The 18,091-nt window shown below is 38.5% G+C and overlaps 1 protein-coding gene across 7 annotated transcripts in view; it reads left to right on the top strand.

Moving 5' to 3' along the window:
• Positions 1–18,091, top strand: part of ZPBP (zona pellucida binding protein) — a 107,179-nt gene that overhangs the window by 16,163 nt on the left and 72,925 nt on the right. For all 7 annotated transcript variants that reach the window (XR_013443048.1, XR_013443049.1, XM_036101811.2 and 4 more), the window contains one exon: positions 5,107–5,256. Coding sequence is in view for 5 of the 7 variants with exons in the window: in XM_036101811.2 (XP_035957704.1) it covers positions 5,107–5,256 (150 nt within the window). In the remaining 2 variants the exon portion in view is untranslated. The remainder of the gene's footprint in view (positions 1–5,106; positions 5,257–18,091) is intronic.

Genomic DNA, 18,091 nt, shown 5'->3' with positions numbered 1-18,091 from the left:
CCAGTCCCTCTGTAGACATTGTGTCACTTTTTCTAACGGACTTGAAGATTTTTTCTTTGCCTTTCATTTTCAGTGATTATATACCTCTTTTTTGTTTTTTATATTTATTCTGCTTAGTGTTCTCTAAGCTTCTTGGACATTTAGTTTGGTATTTGCCATTAATTTTTGAAAATTCTTAGCCATTATGTCTTCAAGTATTTATTCTGTCCCATGCTGTCCCTCCTCTCCTGAGATTTCTATGACACAGATTTAACACTATATGATATTGTTCCACAGCTCTTGGATTCTTTCTTCTTGGTGGTGGTGGCGGGTGTTTTATTTTTTTCTCTTTGTGATTCAGGTTGGGTTGTTTCTTTTGACCTGTCTTCAGGTTCATTGATTTTTTCCTTAGCTCTCAAGCTTTTTACAAGCCCATAGAAGGAATACTTCATCTGTGTTACTGTGGGGTTTTTGTGTGTGTGTGTTGTTGTTCATTTTGTTTTGCTATTAGTTCTAGCATTTTCATTTAATTCTTTCTTATAGTTTCAGTCTCTGCTGAAATCTCTCCTATCTGGTCTTGCATATTATCTATGTTTTCCATTAAATTTTTTGGTACATTTGTCATTGTTATTTTATTTTATTTTTTAAAGATTTTATTTATTTGACAGAGAGAGAGACAGCAAGAGAGGGAACACAAGTAGGGGGAGTTGGAGGGGGAGAAGCAGGCTTCCTGCCGAGCAGGGAGCCCGATGCAGGACTCCATCCCAGGACCCCGGGATCATGACCCGAGCCGAAGGCAGACACTTAATGACTGAGCCACCCAGGCGCCCCTGTCACTGTTATTTTAAATTAACTGTCTAATATTTGTGATATCTTTGTCATTTACGAGTCTGTCTCTGTATATTGTTTGGTATTTTGGAAATGTGCCACTTCTTTTCTACATGCCTTCTAATTTTTTGTTAAAGTTGGACATCTTGAATAAGACAGTAGATAGTAAGTATTTTTATCTTTTGAGATCAACACCTTTTTAAAAATAGTGTTATGTCAGGGCGCCTGGGTGGCTCAGTCAATTAAGCGTCTGCCTTCGGCTCAGGTCATCCCAGGGTTCTGGGGTTGAGCCCCGCATCAGGCTCCCTGCTCAGCAGGGGAGTCTCCTTCTCTTCTCCTTCTGCCCCTGCTCATGTTTTCTCTCTCTTTTGCACACACACTCTCTCTCTCAAATAAATAAAATATATATTTTAAAATAGTATTTTGTCTTTAGTATTATGAGTTTGTGTTAATCTAGTCAAGAATTTGTCTACGTTTAATATTGGTTGTTGTAGTGATTATTGAAAGCTTCAGATAACTTAAATGATAGTTTTAGGTGTAGGCTAATTCATGAGAAGTTATTTTTCCCCAATGTCTAATCTTTCCTTGGCTTTGGTGTCCCCTTTAAAAAAAAAAAAAATTATCTGGAAAGAATCTCTTTCTTGTAGTTCTTCTAATTTGATTGCACTGCATTTTTACTAGATTCTTATTACTGATGGGTAGTTGAGGGAGAGGGCCAGTCTCTGATGTTTGGTTAAGCTTAGTTTTTGGCAAGTATGGCATCCCTGGGTCTTGTGGTGGGGGGGTGGCCATCACAAATGCTCCAACCCCTTCTCCAGCTTTAGTGTTGGCCTAGTATTTCTTGCTAACTCTTCCTCAAGAATGAAGCTCTTTTTTTTCCCTTCCTGTTTCCTTCCCTAGTGGCACCAAGTTTCCACAGTGCCCCAGGTGACTATTTTTGTTCCTTCTCTCCCTCTAGATTAAAGCATTGTTCCTTACCAGAAAGTGGGGGAAAAGGGGTGTGGGTAGACTTTTGAAAGGGTTACTGGGGCCTCTCCTCTAGCCAGAACCCAATGGGAGTCTTGCTTAAGATTCTCCTCACCTTCCATTTGATCACTCAGTTGTTGCTGAAGGTAGAGCCTATAAGAGGGTATAATACCCCCACCTTCTCCCACCCCAATATCTGTGGTCCTCAGAAGCTTCACATGTCCACACTGGTTGACACTTGGCTTTTAGCAATTCACTGCAAACTTTTAGCTGAGTCTTCTTAAATGCTTGGGTCCTTGTTCTATTTATAGGTCACTGTCCCCAGATTTCAGGTTTGTTGGTTGCCTTCCCACCGTGATCTTTTGATAGGCTCAAGAAGAGTTGTTAATTGACAGTTTGTCTTTTTCCTTATTGTAATAGTGGGATTGATGTTCTCATAGTCAACTTTCATATCTGAGCAGAAACCAAAAGTGTAAGCCTATTTTTAAAAATAGTAAGTTGTAATGAAATTGTACTTAAATTTTACCATGTAATTTTAGACCTCTAAGACATGGACTTCTGGCAATCCAGTCCAACTCTGAATTTTTAGATGATCAAGCTAAGTTGTAGAGTAGGAAGTACTAATTCAATTATTCATTGACTATCTGCTGTTGTATGAGTTGTTATAGTAATATCCCTCGGCATCATGAAATTTCCATTCAAGCTTAGTTACTTAAAAGTCATTTTTTAAGTGGTGTTATAGAATGGCTTTTTCTCTTGGCTGTGAAATCCTCTGGGTATCTTTTCAAGTGTGCCACTTTTAATTTTTTAAAAATAAGAAACTGAGAGGGTGTTTTATTATGTATCATATGCTACTTGCTTTTCTGGCCGTCCTAATATTTAGCATTGTAGTAGGCATTCAAATATGTATTAATGCACTTATTAATTGATACTTCTGGATTGGGAAAATTTCATTGCAAATTATTGCCAAGAATGCATAGCCTCATTGACAACATGGTATTTAAAATCTGTGGGCACTTTTTTTTTCTTTATAGTTTGAGAAGAATGGGTATGAACTCTTCATTATTTTTTAAGTTTTTATTTAAGTTCCAATTAACATACAGTGTAGTATTAGTTTCAGGTGTACAATTTAGTGATTCAACACTTCCATACAACACCCAGTGCTCATCACAAGTGCACTAATCCCTCACCCATTTCATCCATCTCCCCACCTACCTCCCCTCTGGTGACTGTCAGTTTGTTCTGTAGAGTTAAGAATCTTTCTTGGTTTGCCTCTCTCTCTCTCTCTCTCCCCCCTTTTCCCTATACTCGTTTGTTTTGTTTCTTAAATTCCACGTATGAGTGAAATCGTATGGCATATCTCTTCTTCTTTTCTATTATTTTTTTTAAAAGATTTTATTTATTTATTTGACAGAGAGAGAGACAGTGAGAGAGGGAACACAAGCAGGGGGAGTGGGAGAGGGAGAAGCAGGCTTCCCGTGGAGCAGCGAGTCTAATGCGGGGCTTGATCCCAGGACCCTGGGATCATGACCTGAGTCGAAGGCAGACGCTTAACGACTGAGCCACCCAGGCGCCCCGGCATATCTCTTCTTTGACTGACTTGTATGGGCACCTTTTACTGTATTTACTATCAAGTGTTTGTCTCTGCTGAAATATATAGCAAACACTTGAAAACTTGTTAATCTGTTTTAGAAAAGAGACATGTTATGATAAATATGTAATCTTTCATCAAAAAATATTCATGAAAAATAGGGATTGTAGTATAAACATAGTCCCAATTTATAACCCTTTTTTCAGCTTCATCCAGGATATGGGAATGGGAATTCTTTTTTTTTTTTTTTTTTTAAAGATCTTCATTTATTCGACAGAGAGAGACACAGCGAGAGAGGGAACACAAGCAGGGGGAGTGGGAGAGGGAGAAGCAGGCTTCCCACGGAGCAGGGAGCCTGATGTGGGGCTCGATCCCAGGACCCTGGGATCATGACCTGAGCCGAAGGCAAATGCTTAATGGCTGAGCCACCCAGGCGCCCCAGAAATGGGAATTCTTAAGGCATAATACTCTATGTAAAATCCTTGAGGGAGAATATATCCATCTATCTATTTCTCCTTCAGTATCTGAAGTAGAGCTTTGCATGTACTAGAAGCCCAGCACATTTTTATTGAACAAATTAATAATGAAAATTTCCTCACTAAGAACATTCATCTTTTGTCTTATTTTGAGGAAATAAATTTATTCAAAATATATCTCAACTTGAAATTTATAATAAGTTATTTACTTAAAGTAGAAAGGATGAGCATTTGCTAGGATAATACTTTCCATTCTAACGAATGCCATGTTAAATTATTGTGTGAGTTTTAATACAATGATTTTCAAATGCAAAACTGGTTATGAACTTTCAGAATGACAACTTGAATTGCTTAAGGATTTGTATCGTTTTCAAGTACTTTAACAGTTGTTGTATTTATCACAGGAAAACAATCCAGGGAGGTAATGCTATCGTGTATTATGATTCTTTGTTTCACAAATGAAGGAACTGGACTTCAGAAGGATTAAGGGATTACCCGAGGTTTACACAGTTCATGAGAAAGAAAGGCATATCTAAAACCCACGTCTGAAGCCTGGACACCACACTCTTTCCCATTACATAGCATAGCTTTCTCCCAGTGTGATACTGAAGTAGTGAAGCACGTGGAAGTCAAAAGGGCTCTTACATCCGGTCCTAACTCTCAACCTGCAACTCTGTGCTTGTGTGACTGTGGACAGGTCCGGTGATCTGATCTTCTGTTTTCTTTCTTGAGCAGTCCTTAAGGTTGTAACCCAGCGTTTGCCTGCTATCATGTGTAATGACTAGAAGTACCTAGCTGTTAGTATCTTGGGTTAGCCTTTGTTCTGGGTGCGTTTCTCCCTTTCTCATGTAGTTTGTAGTTTGTAAGCTTACGGAAGGCAGGAAGGCATAGCTTATCCATAAAATACATATATACATAATTACTTCATAGCGTATGCAGATATCTACTGTTTTCATACATCTATGAATATCTGATAGTGCCCACGTCAATGCAAGGAGATCAGGAGTGCATTAAGTACATGTAATTGTTAGTCTCTTACTGCTTAGGCAGTTGGTGAACTCTGGTTAGTAAAAATCAGACATTAAGAAGGTCATCCTGGTACCTGCTGTCAACAGTTGACGCAATGACTAGTTATGCCTCCAACTCCTTTCAGTGATTCTGTAGGTAAATTTTGGTGGTTTGACTCTGTTTAGAAAATACTTTGTCATTTTATCTCAGTGTCATGTCATTTAAGCAACTAAATACTGTATCTTATTCCTTTATTAGAGAACAGCACTGCACAAGTAACATCCACAGGAAGCCTTATATTCCAGAACTTTGAGGAGGGCATGAGTGGAGTGTACACATGTTTCCTGGAGTATAAACCGACTGTGGAAGAAATTGTTAAAAATCTTCAACTAAAATATGTTATATATGGTAAGAAGTACGTTTAGTTGTATTTTAACATTTCTTGATGTTTTCAAATATTTTAATATCTTTGGGTTTGTCTTAAAGGCACTTTGTCATTTTTAGTCTTCTAATTAAAGAAAAATTCCTGCTTGCCTGTGTTTTACAAAGTACCCTGTAAAGTGTTAGTGGTGAGGGCAGGTCTTGTTTTTTCAAGGGAAAGTTGACAGGAACACATAGTTTTAAGCTGATGAATGAAAATGGGGGTTATGGAAATCGTGTTTTCAAATTATTACAATATTATAGCCTGTACTGCTTTTAAATTCTGAGTTTCATGCTTGATGGCACGCTGCCCTCCCCCAGACAGGAGCATGAAATGCCACTGTAAAATCCTTTTCTAAAAGCAATTTGATCTCTGGAAGTTTGAGATTGGGAGACCTGGGTGGATAATGGAGTGGCCAGGAGAACAGCCTGAGCAAAGGTGGCTTGTAAGTTCCCTCTCACCGGGGCGGCCCACGTGCGGCAGAGAGGGTAGCGGCCCTCCCTCGTGCACCTGTCTGATCTCCAGCACCCGTGAATGTGCTATCTCACAACGGCAGAAGGGACTCTGCCCATATCAAGAAGGTGAGGATCTCGACAAGAGGAGAGTATCCTAAGGAAGCGGAGTAGGCCCAGGGTAATCACAGGGTCCTTATAAGAGGAGGCGCAAGGGTCAGTGGCAGATAAAGGACACGTCATGGTGGAAGGAGAGGTCTCAGGGGTTTTCTTTGAGGATGGAGGAAGGGCCATAAAGCCAGGGAGTGCCGGAGGCCTCTAGAAGCTGAAGATGGCAGACATGGAGCTTCCCCTGGAGCTTCCAGAAGAAACGCTCCCTGATTCTAGCCTTGTAAGATTCACTTTGGACTTCTGATTTCCAAAATGGCAGGATGATAAATTTGTGCCATTTTATGCCACTACATTGGTGGTGATTTGTTATAGTAGCAATAGGAAACTAATGTACCATCCTTGTCACAGCTGACTTACAGAACAAACGGCAGAATTATTAGTGGTTTTCTGATAATTTTTGGTCACTGAAAAAACACTATCCCATATATCCAAAGAAAGACATAATTTTTTTTATGAGAAATTATATTAACTCTGTTCTTAGGCAAAAATTTGTTTAAACTTCTGAATCGGTCACGCTTCACTTTTCAACAGTTTTCTCCATCTTGTTATTTCATGGGTCTTGTCTGTAGCGAATATAATCTCTGATGGGGGTGTATTCACATAAGCTGACAATTGTAGCAGTGCCTAGAATGAACGCTGGTCTATAGTAACGATGAGCATAGCTAATCTGTGTTTTTACATGTAATTCTGATAACCATAAAATGCACCTAGTGCTTCTGCAAGGCATAGTCAGAAGTGCTTTATCTGTGTTCACTTTATTTAATCCCCACAACAGACTGTGTAGTACACACTGCTGTGTTCTGTGTGCAAACACTGAGGCACAGGGGTTAAGTGACTCGGTCAGGGCCACGGTGTGAGAATGCGGGCAGACTCAGATGTGAATCTAGCAATTCTGATTCCGGACTTGGTGTTCTTACTTTAGAGTTAACTTATGTTACATAGGCACAAAAGCCAATCAGATCCCTTTTTATCTTTTTAAATATAAGTTCTTTAGTATATACATTTGGTATATAAATGGCATTTTTATTTTTATTTTTTTAGTATAGCTGACACACACAGTGTTACATTAGTTTCAGCTGTACAACATAGTGATTCAGCAACTTTAAACTTTATGCTGTGCTCACCACAAGATACACACGTGTTTTTGTATTATGGAAATTAAATTGTTAGTATTTCTGTAAGAAGAATTCTATAAGGTAGAATCTTCTACAGAATATTCAGTGTTAGTTTTGATAGATTCTGCCAGTTTACCTACAAAGAGTGGACCAATTTATATCCCTGCCATACTATATGAAAACATCTTTTATAAGATATTTTTTCTGTTGGTTTCTGTTTGGCTTGTGCTGAGCAAGCTTCCCTGAATTAGAAGAACTGAATTCACTTATAATTACATTACATTTTTATATATGAAATGTTTAAAATTTTAGAAAGTATCAAAAATAACGTAACACCCAGAATTACTATCAGATTTAAATATGGCAAGATCATGGATGTGTGGTGACTCATTCCTTTAATATGCCCATCCTTAATTAGTAAATTTGAGCATTTAAAAGTATTTTTGTTACCTAGTAGATTACATTGCCTTTTCAATTTTGATGCCATTTTCCTTTTGGGTGGTTTGCCTTTTTCTCAGTAATTTATAGGGTCTTACCAGTCTGCATACCAAACCTTTCTTTATCATATTGCAGTAGCTTCTGCCTCTCTCACTATGATGTTGTTTATACGCCAGAAGTTTTAAGTATTGTTGTTACAGTGAGATTTACCACCTTTTTTTTGAGTTGTGATTTTTTTCAGTTTAATTTTTTTCTGAGATCTTTCCTTAATACCTAGAAAAAAAAAGTTGCATATATTTATTTGGTTGGCCTGGGTTTTTTTATTTTTTTATTTTATTTCTTTATTAAAAGATTTTATTTATTATTTATTTATTATTTATTTATTTATTTATGGCAAGTGGGGGGAGTGGCAGAGAGAGAGAGAAAGAATCTCAAGCAGACTCCGAGCTGAGCATGGAGCCTGACGTGGGGCTCGATCTCATGACCCTGAGATCGTGACCTGAGCCAAAATCAAGAGTCAGACACTTAACCGACTGAGCCACCCATGGCCTGTGTTTTTTTAATTAAACTTTTTATTTCAAGGTAATTGTAGATTCATGTATAGTTGGAAAATATAATCCAGAGATCCCATGTATACTTTACTCAGCTTCCCCCCATAGTGACATCTTGTGAACATATAGTACATAGTCAGGCCAAGATACTAAGTTTATATAGTACACCAATCTTAATCAGGTTCCTCCAATTTTATAGTACTCCTTTGTGTGTGTGTGTGTGTGTGTGTATTTAATTCTCTTAAGTTCTGTCACAGGTGTGTTCTCCTGTGTCCACTGCTGCAGTTAAGATGGGTGTTGAGGAGGGCACGTGCTGCAGGGAGCACTGGGTGTTACTAACGCACAAACAACGAATCATGGAACACTACATCAAAAACCAATGATGTGATGTATGGGGATTAACATAACAATAAAAAAAAAGATACATAGCAACACCAGCAACAGAAGTATACTTTGGGTTGTCTTTTTTTTTTTTTTCCTTTTTTAAAGGTTTTATTTATTTATTTGAGAGACAGACAGAGTGAGCAGGAGAGAGAGAGAGCACAAGCCGGGGTGGAGGGGCAGAGGGGGAGGGAGGAGCAGACTCCCCACTGAGCGGGGAGCCTGATGCGGGGCTCCATCCCAGCACCCTGGAATCATGATCTGAGCCAAAGGCAGATGCTTAACCGACTGAGCCACCCAGGCGCCCTGGGTTCTCCCTTTATACTCAACCCATTTCCCTCTTACCACCTCATCATGACTGACAACCACATTCTTCTCCAATTCTATAACTTCATCATCTCCAAAGTATTACATAAGTACAGGAATATAGTATATAATTTCGTGGGATTGGCTTTTTTCATTTGACTTAATTCTCTGGAAATTCATCTACACTGTTGTGTGCATTTATCATTCATTCTCTTTATTCTGAGCTGTATTCCACAGCACAGATGTGTCACATCTGTTAACCCCTCACACACTGAAGAACATCTGGATTGTTTGAGGCTTGGGGCTATAACGTATGAAGTTGCTACGAACCTTGTGTGTATAGTTTTTTGTGTAGATACAGGTTTTTATATCTGTGTGGTAGTGACATACTAGTTTTACAAGAAATTGGCAAATTCTTTGCCACGTGGCTGTGCCGGTTTACATTCTGACCAGCAGCTTCTCTTATGTCCTCTCCGGTATTTGGTGTCATTATCTTATCGTAACCATTTTAATGGGTGTGAAGTGATATTTCATTGTGGTTTTCATTGGTGTTTATCTAATGTCTGTGGACGTTGAACATAATTTATGAGCATATTTACCATCTGTACACCCTCTTTGGTGAAATGTCTGTTGATATCTTTTGCCCATTTTCTAATTGGTTTGTTTGATATGTTACTATTGTTTTGAATTTTTTTTCAAAAATACATATTTCTATATACTTTTGTAGGCTTTGTTATTTGCAAATATTCTCTTCTAGTCTATATCTTTTCAGTGTCTTAATGAGAGTTTTTTTTCCAAAGGGAGGGGATCCAGAATATATTTTTTTAATTTTTAATTTTTTTTTTTTTTTTTAAAGATTTTATTTATTTATTTGACAGAGAGAGAGATAGCTAGAGCAGGAACGCAAGCAGGGGGAGTGGGAGAGGGAGAGGCAGGCTTCCCGCTGAGCAGGGAGCCTGATGCGGGACTCGATCCCAGGACCCTGGGATCATGACCTGAGCCGAAGGCAGACGCTTAACGACTGAGCCACCCAGGCGCCCCTAATTTTTAATTTTTTAACCTCTTGATCCCCTCATCTGTTTTTTCTACCCTTCACTACCTGCCTGTGGCGACCACCAATTTGTTCTCTGTATCTATGAGCTTTTCTTTCCTTTCTTTTTTTAAAGATTATACATATAAGAGAAATTATACAGTATTTGTCTTTCTCTGATTTATTTCACTTGGTATAATGCCTTCAAAGTCCATCCATGTTGCCACATTTATGCACACACGTGCACATACACTCAAATCCCAAGATTTCATTAGCCATTCAACCGTCAGTGGACACGGTTTCCTTATCTTGGCTGTTGTAAGTAGTGCAGCATTGAACACGGGGGTGCAGGTATCTTTGTGCATTAGTGCTTTTATGGGGGATAAATCCAGAAGTGGAATTGCTGGGTCATATGGTAGTTCAATTTTCATTTCTTGAAGAACTTCCATACTGTTTTCCACAGCGGCTGCCCCAGTTTGCATGCCCACCAGCAGTACACGAAGGTTCCCTTTCTCCACATCCTCACCAACACGTGTTGTTTCTGTCTTTGATACTAGCCATTCTAACAGGTGTGAGGTGGTATCTCATTGTGGTTTTGATTTGCATTTCCCAGATAATGATGTTGAATATTTTTTTCATGTACCTGTTGGCCAGCTGTGTTTCTTTGGAAAAATGTTTATATAAATCTTATGCCCATTTTTAATTGGATTGTTTGTGTTTTTTGCTGTTGAGTTGTCTCAGGTCTTCATATATTTTGGTTATTAACTGCTTATCAGATATATGATTTGCAAAAGTTTTCTTCTATTAGTAAGTTACCTTTTTTATTTTGTTGATTGTTTCCTTTGCTGTGCAGAAGCTTTTTAGTTTCATGTAGTCCCACTTGTTTATTTTTACTTTTGTTGCTTTTATTCTTGGTGTCAGATTAGAAGAATTGCAAAGGAGCTTGTCACCTATATTTTCTTCTAGGAGTTTTATGGTTTCAGGTCTTACATTCAGTTCTTTAATCTATTTTGGTTAATTCTTGTGTATGGTGTAAGATAGTGGTCCAGTTTCACTCTCTTCTATGGGTGGTCCAGTTTTCCCAGCACCATTTATTGAAGAGACTGTCCTTTCCATCATTGCATGTTCTTCACTCCTTTTTTGTAAATTAATTGTGTATATGTGGATTTATTTCTGGGTTCTTTAGTCTCTTCCATTTATCTGTCTCTATACCATACTTTTTTCATTACTGTAGCTTCATAATAGAGTTTGAAATCAGGGTGCATGATGCCTCCAGCTTTGTTCTTTCTCAAGATTACTTTGGCTATTTGGAGTCTTGTGGTTCCATACAAATTTTAGGATTGTTTTATTTCTGTAAAAAATGCCACTGGAATTCTGATAAGGATTTTATTGAATCAGATTGATTGGGGTAGTATGAACATTTTAGCAATGGTAATTCTTACAATACACATACATGGACTATCTTTCCATTTATTTGTCTTCTTCAATTTCTCTCCTTAATGTCTTATAATTTGTAGTAGTTTTGCAGAGCCAAAGTTTTTCAATTTCATGAGGTCTGGTTTATCAAATTTGGTTATTAATCATACTTTTGGTATCAAGTCTAAGAATTCTTTGCCTAGCCATAGGCAAAGATATCCTCCTATTTTTTCTAAAGTCTTACAGTTTTACTTTTAATGTCACACATTTTCAATTAATTTTTCTATAAGGTATGAGGTTTTAACTTTTTATGTATGGACATACAGTTATGCCAGCTTCATTTCTTGCAAAGTCTGTTTTTCCTTTGATGAATTGTTTTTGTACCTTTGTCAAAAACCAGTTGAGAATATTTGTGGGGGTCTATTTCTGGGTTCTCTCATTTCTTCCATTGATCAATAGGTCTGTATCTCTGCCAGTACCACCCTGTTAGTTAATATAGCTATCTGGAAACATTCAATACCAAGTAGAGTGATTCCTCCCACTATTCTTTTTTATGAAGATTGTTTTTATGTTTTCCGGGCCTTCCCCTTTCCATATGAATTTTAGAATAATCTTGAATATATCTATAAAATGTCCTGCTGGAATTTCTATGGGGATTACATTTACTCTATAGATAAGTTTGGGGGAAAACTGTCACCTCTACTATAGTGAGTGTTTCAATTCATGAACATGGTATACCTCCATTTAATTAGGTCTTAATTTCTTTTATCTGTTATTTCTTAATCTATTCTTACTTCTTTTATGTACATGTTAAGTACATACCTAAGTATATTATTTTGTTTTTTGGAACAATTTTGGATGGTATTAGGTTTTAAATTTTGGATTCCACATGTTTATTGTTAATATATAACTAATGATTTATTACTTGTGTCTTAATCTTATAACTTGTCATCTTGTTAAGGTTACTTAACAGTTCCAGAATCTTTTTATTTTGTAGATTCTTTGTGAGACAGTCATGCCATAAACACATAGGGACAGTTTTATTTATTCTTTTTTTTTTTTTTTTCAATTTGTATGCCTTGTTTTTCTTACTGTGGTGAATGGACTTCCAGTATTTTGCTGAATAAGAATGGTGAAAGCAGACATTCTTGCCTTGCTTGTAAATGTGATATTAGATGTGGTTTTTATGTAGGTGCTCTTGATTAGGTTGAGGAAGTTTCCTATTCCAAGTTTGTTGATTATGTGTGTACGTATGGAACATTGTTGGATTTTGTCAAGTTTTTTTTTTTTTTCTCCATTGAGATAATTATGTGGTTTTTATTTCATAGTGTATTACATTCATTGGGTTTCAAATGTTAAACCAACCTTGAATTTCTGGGATAAATCCCACTTGGTCATGATGTATGATTCTTTCAGTACCCTGCAAGATTCAGTTTGCTAGTGTTTTGTTAAAAGTTTTCGCATCTATGTTCATAAGAGATTGATCCATAGATTTCTTGTGATAAATTTTTTGTGTGGTTTTTCTGTCAGGGTAATACTGGTCTCATAGTATGAATTGGGACATTTTTCTTCATCTTCTGATTTTGGAAGAGTTAATTAAGAATTGTTAACAATTCTTTAAATGTTTTCTAGAATTTGGCACACCTGGGTGGCACAGTTGGTTAAGTGTCCAACTCTTAGTTTCTGCTGTGAATTTCTCAAATTTCTTTTTGTTATTCTAATTTTATTCCGTTGTAGTCAGAGAAAATACTTTGTATTTCAATCCTTTTAAGTTTATTGAGATTTGTAGCGTAGAATATGCAACATCTTTGAGAATGTGCTATGAGCACTTGAGAAAAAAGTATATTCTGCTTCTGTTGGGTGGAGAGTTCTGTAGATATCTGTTGGTTCTGTTTGGTTCGTGACATTACTCAAGTCTTCTATTTCTTTGTTGTTCTTCCTATTTGTTCTATTATTGTAAGCATGGCATTGACGTCTCTAACTAATAGTGTTAAGTTGTCGATTTCTTTTTTTTATTTCTGTCAGGTTTTGTTTCATTTTGGTGCTTTGTTCTAATGTGTGTCTGTGTTTATAATTGAGGGATTGTCCTTTTTATCTTAATAAAATGTTCCTCTTTGTAGGAATATTTTTTTTTTCTTTTAAAGTCTATCTTGCCTGATAATTGTATAGCCACTTCTGCTTTCTTGTGGTTGCTGTATGCATAGTGTATCATTTTTCATTTTATTACTTTCAATTTATTTGTATCTTTTAATGTAATGTGTGGCTCATGTAGACACCAGAGTTGATACTGCTTTTTCAATCCAGTTTCAGTTTCTGCCTTTTGATTAGATAGTATCATTCATTCACATTTAACATTATTTTTATGTAATTAGATATACACTATTGTTTTATTTCTTGTTTCATGAATGTTCCTCTTTTTCATTAATTCTTTTGAAGTAAATGCACATTTTCTAATGTGGCATTTTAATTTCTTTAATGATTTTTCACTATATATTTTTGAGTTATTCCTTTATTGACCGTTCTGATACATACCACATATATTTTAACCTATCACAGTCACCTTGACATTTATACTAACTTAATTCCAGTGAGTTATAGAAATGTTACTCTTATGTATATATATTCCTTTTTCCTGCTTTTTGTGGTATTAATATTGTACATGTTATATTTGTAAATGTTACACAACTAACAATGCATAGTTATTATTTTATATAGTTTTATATAGTTTCTGAGAAGCCAGAAATAGAAAGGCAAGAGGGTGTATGTTTATAGGTTTTGTTTTATCTGTCTTCTTGTTGATCATTTTTTATGTTTTTCATTTGCTCCCATGTATCAAGTTACCATCTGTAGTCATTTTTGTAGCCCCATACACGGGGACCAGTGGTACCTTGTATACAGATTCTTTGATACAACTGCTTTTTAAATCTGGAAAGAGGAAAAAAGTAGAAGAAATATGCACTTACATTGTCTTCATAATTACATAATTACCTTTACTGGAGCACTTTATTTTTTGGTATGGATTCACATTATTGACTGAGGTCATGTTCTTTCAGTCTGAAGAACTTCTTTTAGCTGATTCATTTTTTGGCCAGATCACATCTGCTGAGCTCCTTGGTCCATTTCTCCTTTCAGTGTTTTCATTTTTCAACTGCAGTATGTCCACGTGGTTCATTTTTTATAATTCTTACTTTATAGATATTCCCTATTTGATGTGAGATTGTCATTATGCCTTCCGTCTTTAATCATAATTTCCTTTAGTTATTTTAACTTTTCTTTCTTTTTATGTGCGTGAGCCAGGGGAAGGGGCAGAGGGGGAGAGAGAGAAAGAATCCCAAGCCGGCTCCGTGCTCAGTGTGGAGCCTGACATGAGGCTCGATCTCATGACACTGAGAGCACAACATGAGCCAAAACTGCAGATGCTCAACTAACTGAGCCACCTAGGTGCCTGTTTTAACATATTTATGATGAATGCTTTGAAATACTTATCTTTTAAATCCCATATCTGATCATTCTCACAAGTGGTTACTGTTCCCTAGCTTTTCCAGTACATGAGTCATACTTTCCTGTTTCCTTGCTTGACTCAAATTTTTTCCAGAAACTGAACTTTTTAGATAGCGTAGGAACTCTGGGTAGTGACCCACACCCCTGCCCTCCCCAGGCTTGTGATAATTATTTCATGTTTATTTGCTGAGCAAGTGCCTACATCATTTCTGTGAAGTTCACTCCTCACCCACCATAACACGAAGACACCTCACGCCCACCCCCCACCCACCCTTGTTTGTTTTAGAAAGGTGCAGCGTGGGTGTACCCACAGCAGTACGATGGATCTTTTGTTTTTAACAATGCCCTGGGCATAAATTCCTCTGAAGACTGATCCAGTTAAATTTGGGTTCCTTTGAAGGGATATTCCCCAGGTCAGTGTTTGAGATTTTTTCGGACCCCGGGATAGCTTCTCCCAGCTGACTTTTCCAGTGTTGCTCTCTGACAAACTAGGCAGGCTCTTATTCACCTATATATCCAATGAATCTATAAAAGTTTTCCCAATTGTCTTTCACAAGACCTCTGCTGTTTTTGTTTTTTTTTTTTAAGATTTTATTTATTTGACAGAGAGATAGGAGAGTAGGCAGAGCGGCAGGCAGAGGGAGAGGGAGAAGCAGACTCTCTGCAGAGCAGGAAGCCGGACGCAGGGCTTGATCCCAGGACCCCGGGATCACGACCTGAGCCGAAGGCAGACGCTTAAAGGCTGAGCCACCCAGGCGCCCCTGACCTCTGCTGTTTTTGAGACTACCCTGAGGTTCAAACTTCCCTGCACTGTATCTCAAGTGGTTTCTGTTCCTTTGAGAAAAGATTCGGAGCTCTGTGTTCTACAGCCTGCTCCCCTCCTTTGGCAAATTCTCTGACCCGCAGCCCCTGGGCTGAGGGTGGGGACAGTGGTGTGCTCCCGCTGAGTGCCACCCTGCTCTAGTTGCTTAGTGCTTGGTGGAGGGGTAGCAGCGGCATCCCTGGGACTCCTCCGTTTGCTGCTCCTGGTGTGGACCCCCTCATACCATAAACTGGGCAAGGGCTGTGAGGGCCCCAGGATTCTCAGCATTGCTGCAGCCAGTGTTGAGCCTCTGTCTCGCAAAGTGCTGATGACTGGATGAAGGGAGTCATCCCCTCTCCACCGTATCACCTGCAAGTTCACTTCAGCAACAGGTAGCTCCGGTCAGCAGGGGAAATGCTGACCTCCTGCCCCTCCTGGGAGGCTGCTGTCTGGGAGCTGGGGGAAGAGGGCGCCCTGCATTCCTGTCTGCACTAGTCTGCAGTGGAGTTTCCATCTAGCTGAGGGGAGGGAGCGAGGGAGGGAGGTCTGGCTTCAACTCCTCAGACTCTCACTGTTCTTACTGACTTTTAGTAGATTTTTGGAACAAATGCTTTTTTCCCTTTTTTCTTTGCCCTAGTGTTACCCCAAACTCAGTTCCCCCCTTGGTGGGTGTGGAGCCCAAAGACACAACCGAGCCAAAGAATAGGAAAAGGAAAGGTTCTACTTGGAACGAGTAAGGAGAACATCAGGGATCTTTCCCACAGCAGTGTCTCCTAGAACAATAAAATTGGGGAAGCTTTGGCTGAGGGTGCATCCATATTTATGAAGGGGCTTGCTCAAGGGGGAATACAGGTTGGAGTTGGGCAAAAAGTCGTCTTAGGGTGGCAGAGTCCAGGTCAACATCCTGAGGGCCAGTAGGGGCGGGCGTCATTAGGTCTCTGGCTCTGGTGGGTCCAGAGTCTGAGTGCTCAGAGGGGTTTAGATCCTACGAAGGCAACTCACGGGTGTGTGTCAGGCCAGACTTCACTTTTGAATCAGCACTGGGAGTTGGTATGGTTGTTTGTTTGCTTAACAAATTTTTTGTTTGTCTTTCCACAAAGATTATTTCTGTTGTCAGAAAAGTAGTAAATAATAGTTGATGACCATTTGCTGGCTCTGGTTACACACTTCTTCCTCCCCAACCAGGGCCTCAGCCACCAGCCCGTGGGGTGGTCGAGGATTGTGTTCCTGGCAAATGTCATTTCACCTCCTGGGTGGTGCCTCATTTCCCCTACTCTCACCCAAAAGAATGTGTTTAAATCCCTTTGCGTTCCCTGAGCAATAGTGTGCAAGTCCACAAAGTGAATGGCTTGGACTAGATCTCTCAGCTCTTTTGCAGCTTTGAAGTTTTAGCACAGGTTCTTCTAAAGAGTGGTGATAGCATAAAATGCGGTGAACTGCTGTCTGCTCATAATTAATTGAGATAGTTGTCATAACTAACTAGCACTGGAAATTTTATCACTAATTTATTGTTCCTGGTATGATTAGGCTGTCTCCTGGTCTAGTACAGGCTGTTCATTCTTATATGCTTTCCTAAGACGGCCGGGGCCTGAAATCACTTTTCTTATGCCCAGAAAGCTATGTCTTTCTTTTTCCGGGAACCCCTGTCTCTTTCTGCTTACATTAGGACCATTTCCAGAGGTTATAAATGGTTGTCTTCTAAAAACAATTGACATCACTTTCATTGGGAAGTGGGCTTGTACCGTTTCTCCAACTGTCATATCACGTTACTATAATTGTTTTAATAATATTTTCAATCATCATTACTTTATGGTATATGCCATTTGTTATATAGTAGTATTTTATTTTAAAATGTTTGACAGATTTTCATTGTTGATTTTTATTTTGATGTCACTGTATCAGAGAATGTGGTTACATAATATGTATATAATTATTATGGATTTCTTACCATTTTTATATTTTTCCTATCACATCGGTGAGATTTTAAAGTGGTTAGAAAAAAATGTTCTCAGTTTCAGATATTGTAATGGAACTCAGTAAAACTGGTAGATTTATGAGGAACATCCTAGTTTTTGCCTATAGTTGGTAATTACAGGACTATTGTTTATTTTATTTAGTTAGTTTTTAAAGATTTTATTTATTTATTGGACACAGAGAGAGAGAGCACAAACAGGGGGAGCAGCAGGCAGAGGGAGAAGCAGACTCCCCGCTGAGCAGGGAGCCCGATGGAGGACTCGATCCCAGGACCCCGGGATCATGACCTGAGCTGAAGGCAGATGCTTAACTGACTGGGCCACCCAGGCACCCTGTTGTTTATTTTAAAATGAATATTTAAACTTTGAGAAATTTCATTCCTAAGTTTGAGGAAGAATATTGTATTGGTTAAGCACACAGACTATGTATGGGGCAGGCTTCTTGGTTAGAATCTTAGTTTTGATTTTTTTTTTTTAAAGATTTATTTATTTATTTTTGAGAGAGGAAGAGAGAGTGAACGTGAGCAAGTTGGGGGGAAGGGCAGAGGGAGAGGGAGAGACTCTCAAGCAGATTCTCTGCTGACCGCAGAGCCTGATAGGGGCTCAGCCTCACAACCCTGAGATTGTGACCTGAGCCGAAATCAAGAGTTGGACGCTTAAGCGACTGAGCCACCCAGGCGCCCAGA

Source organism: Halichoerus grypus, chromosome 12, assembly GCF_964656455.1.
Source record: "Halichoerus grypus chromosome 12, mHalGry1.hap1.1, whole genome shotgun sequence".
NCBI classification, from domain to species: Eukaryota; Metazoa; Chordata; class Mammalia; order Carnivora; family Phocidae; genus Halichoerus; species Halichoerus grypus.
Note: the sequence above shows the minus strand (reverse complement) of the source record. Positions and strands in the feature narration are given on the sequence as shown.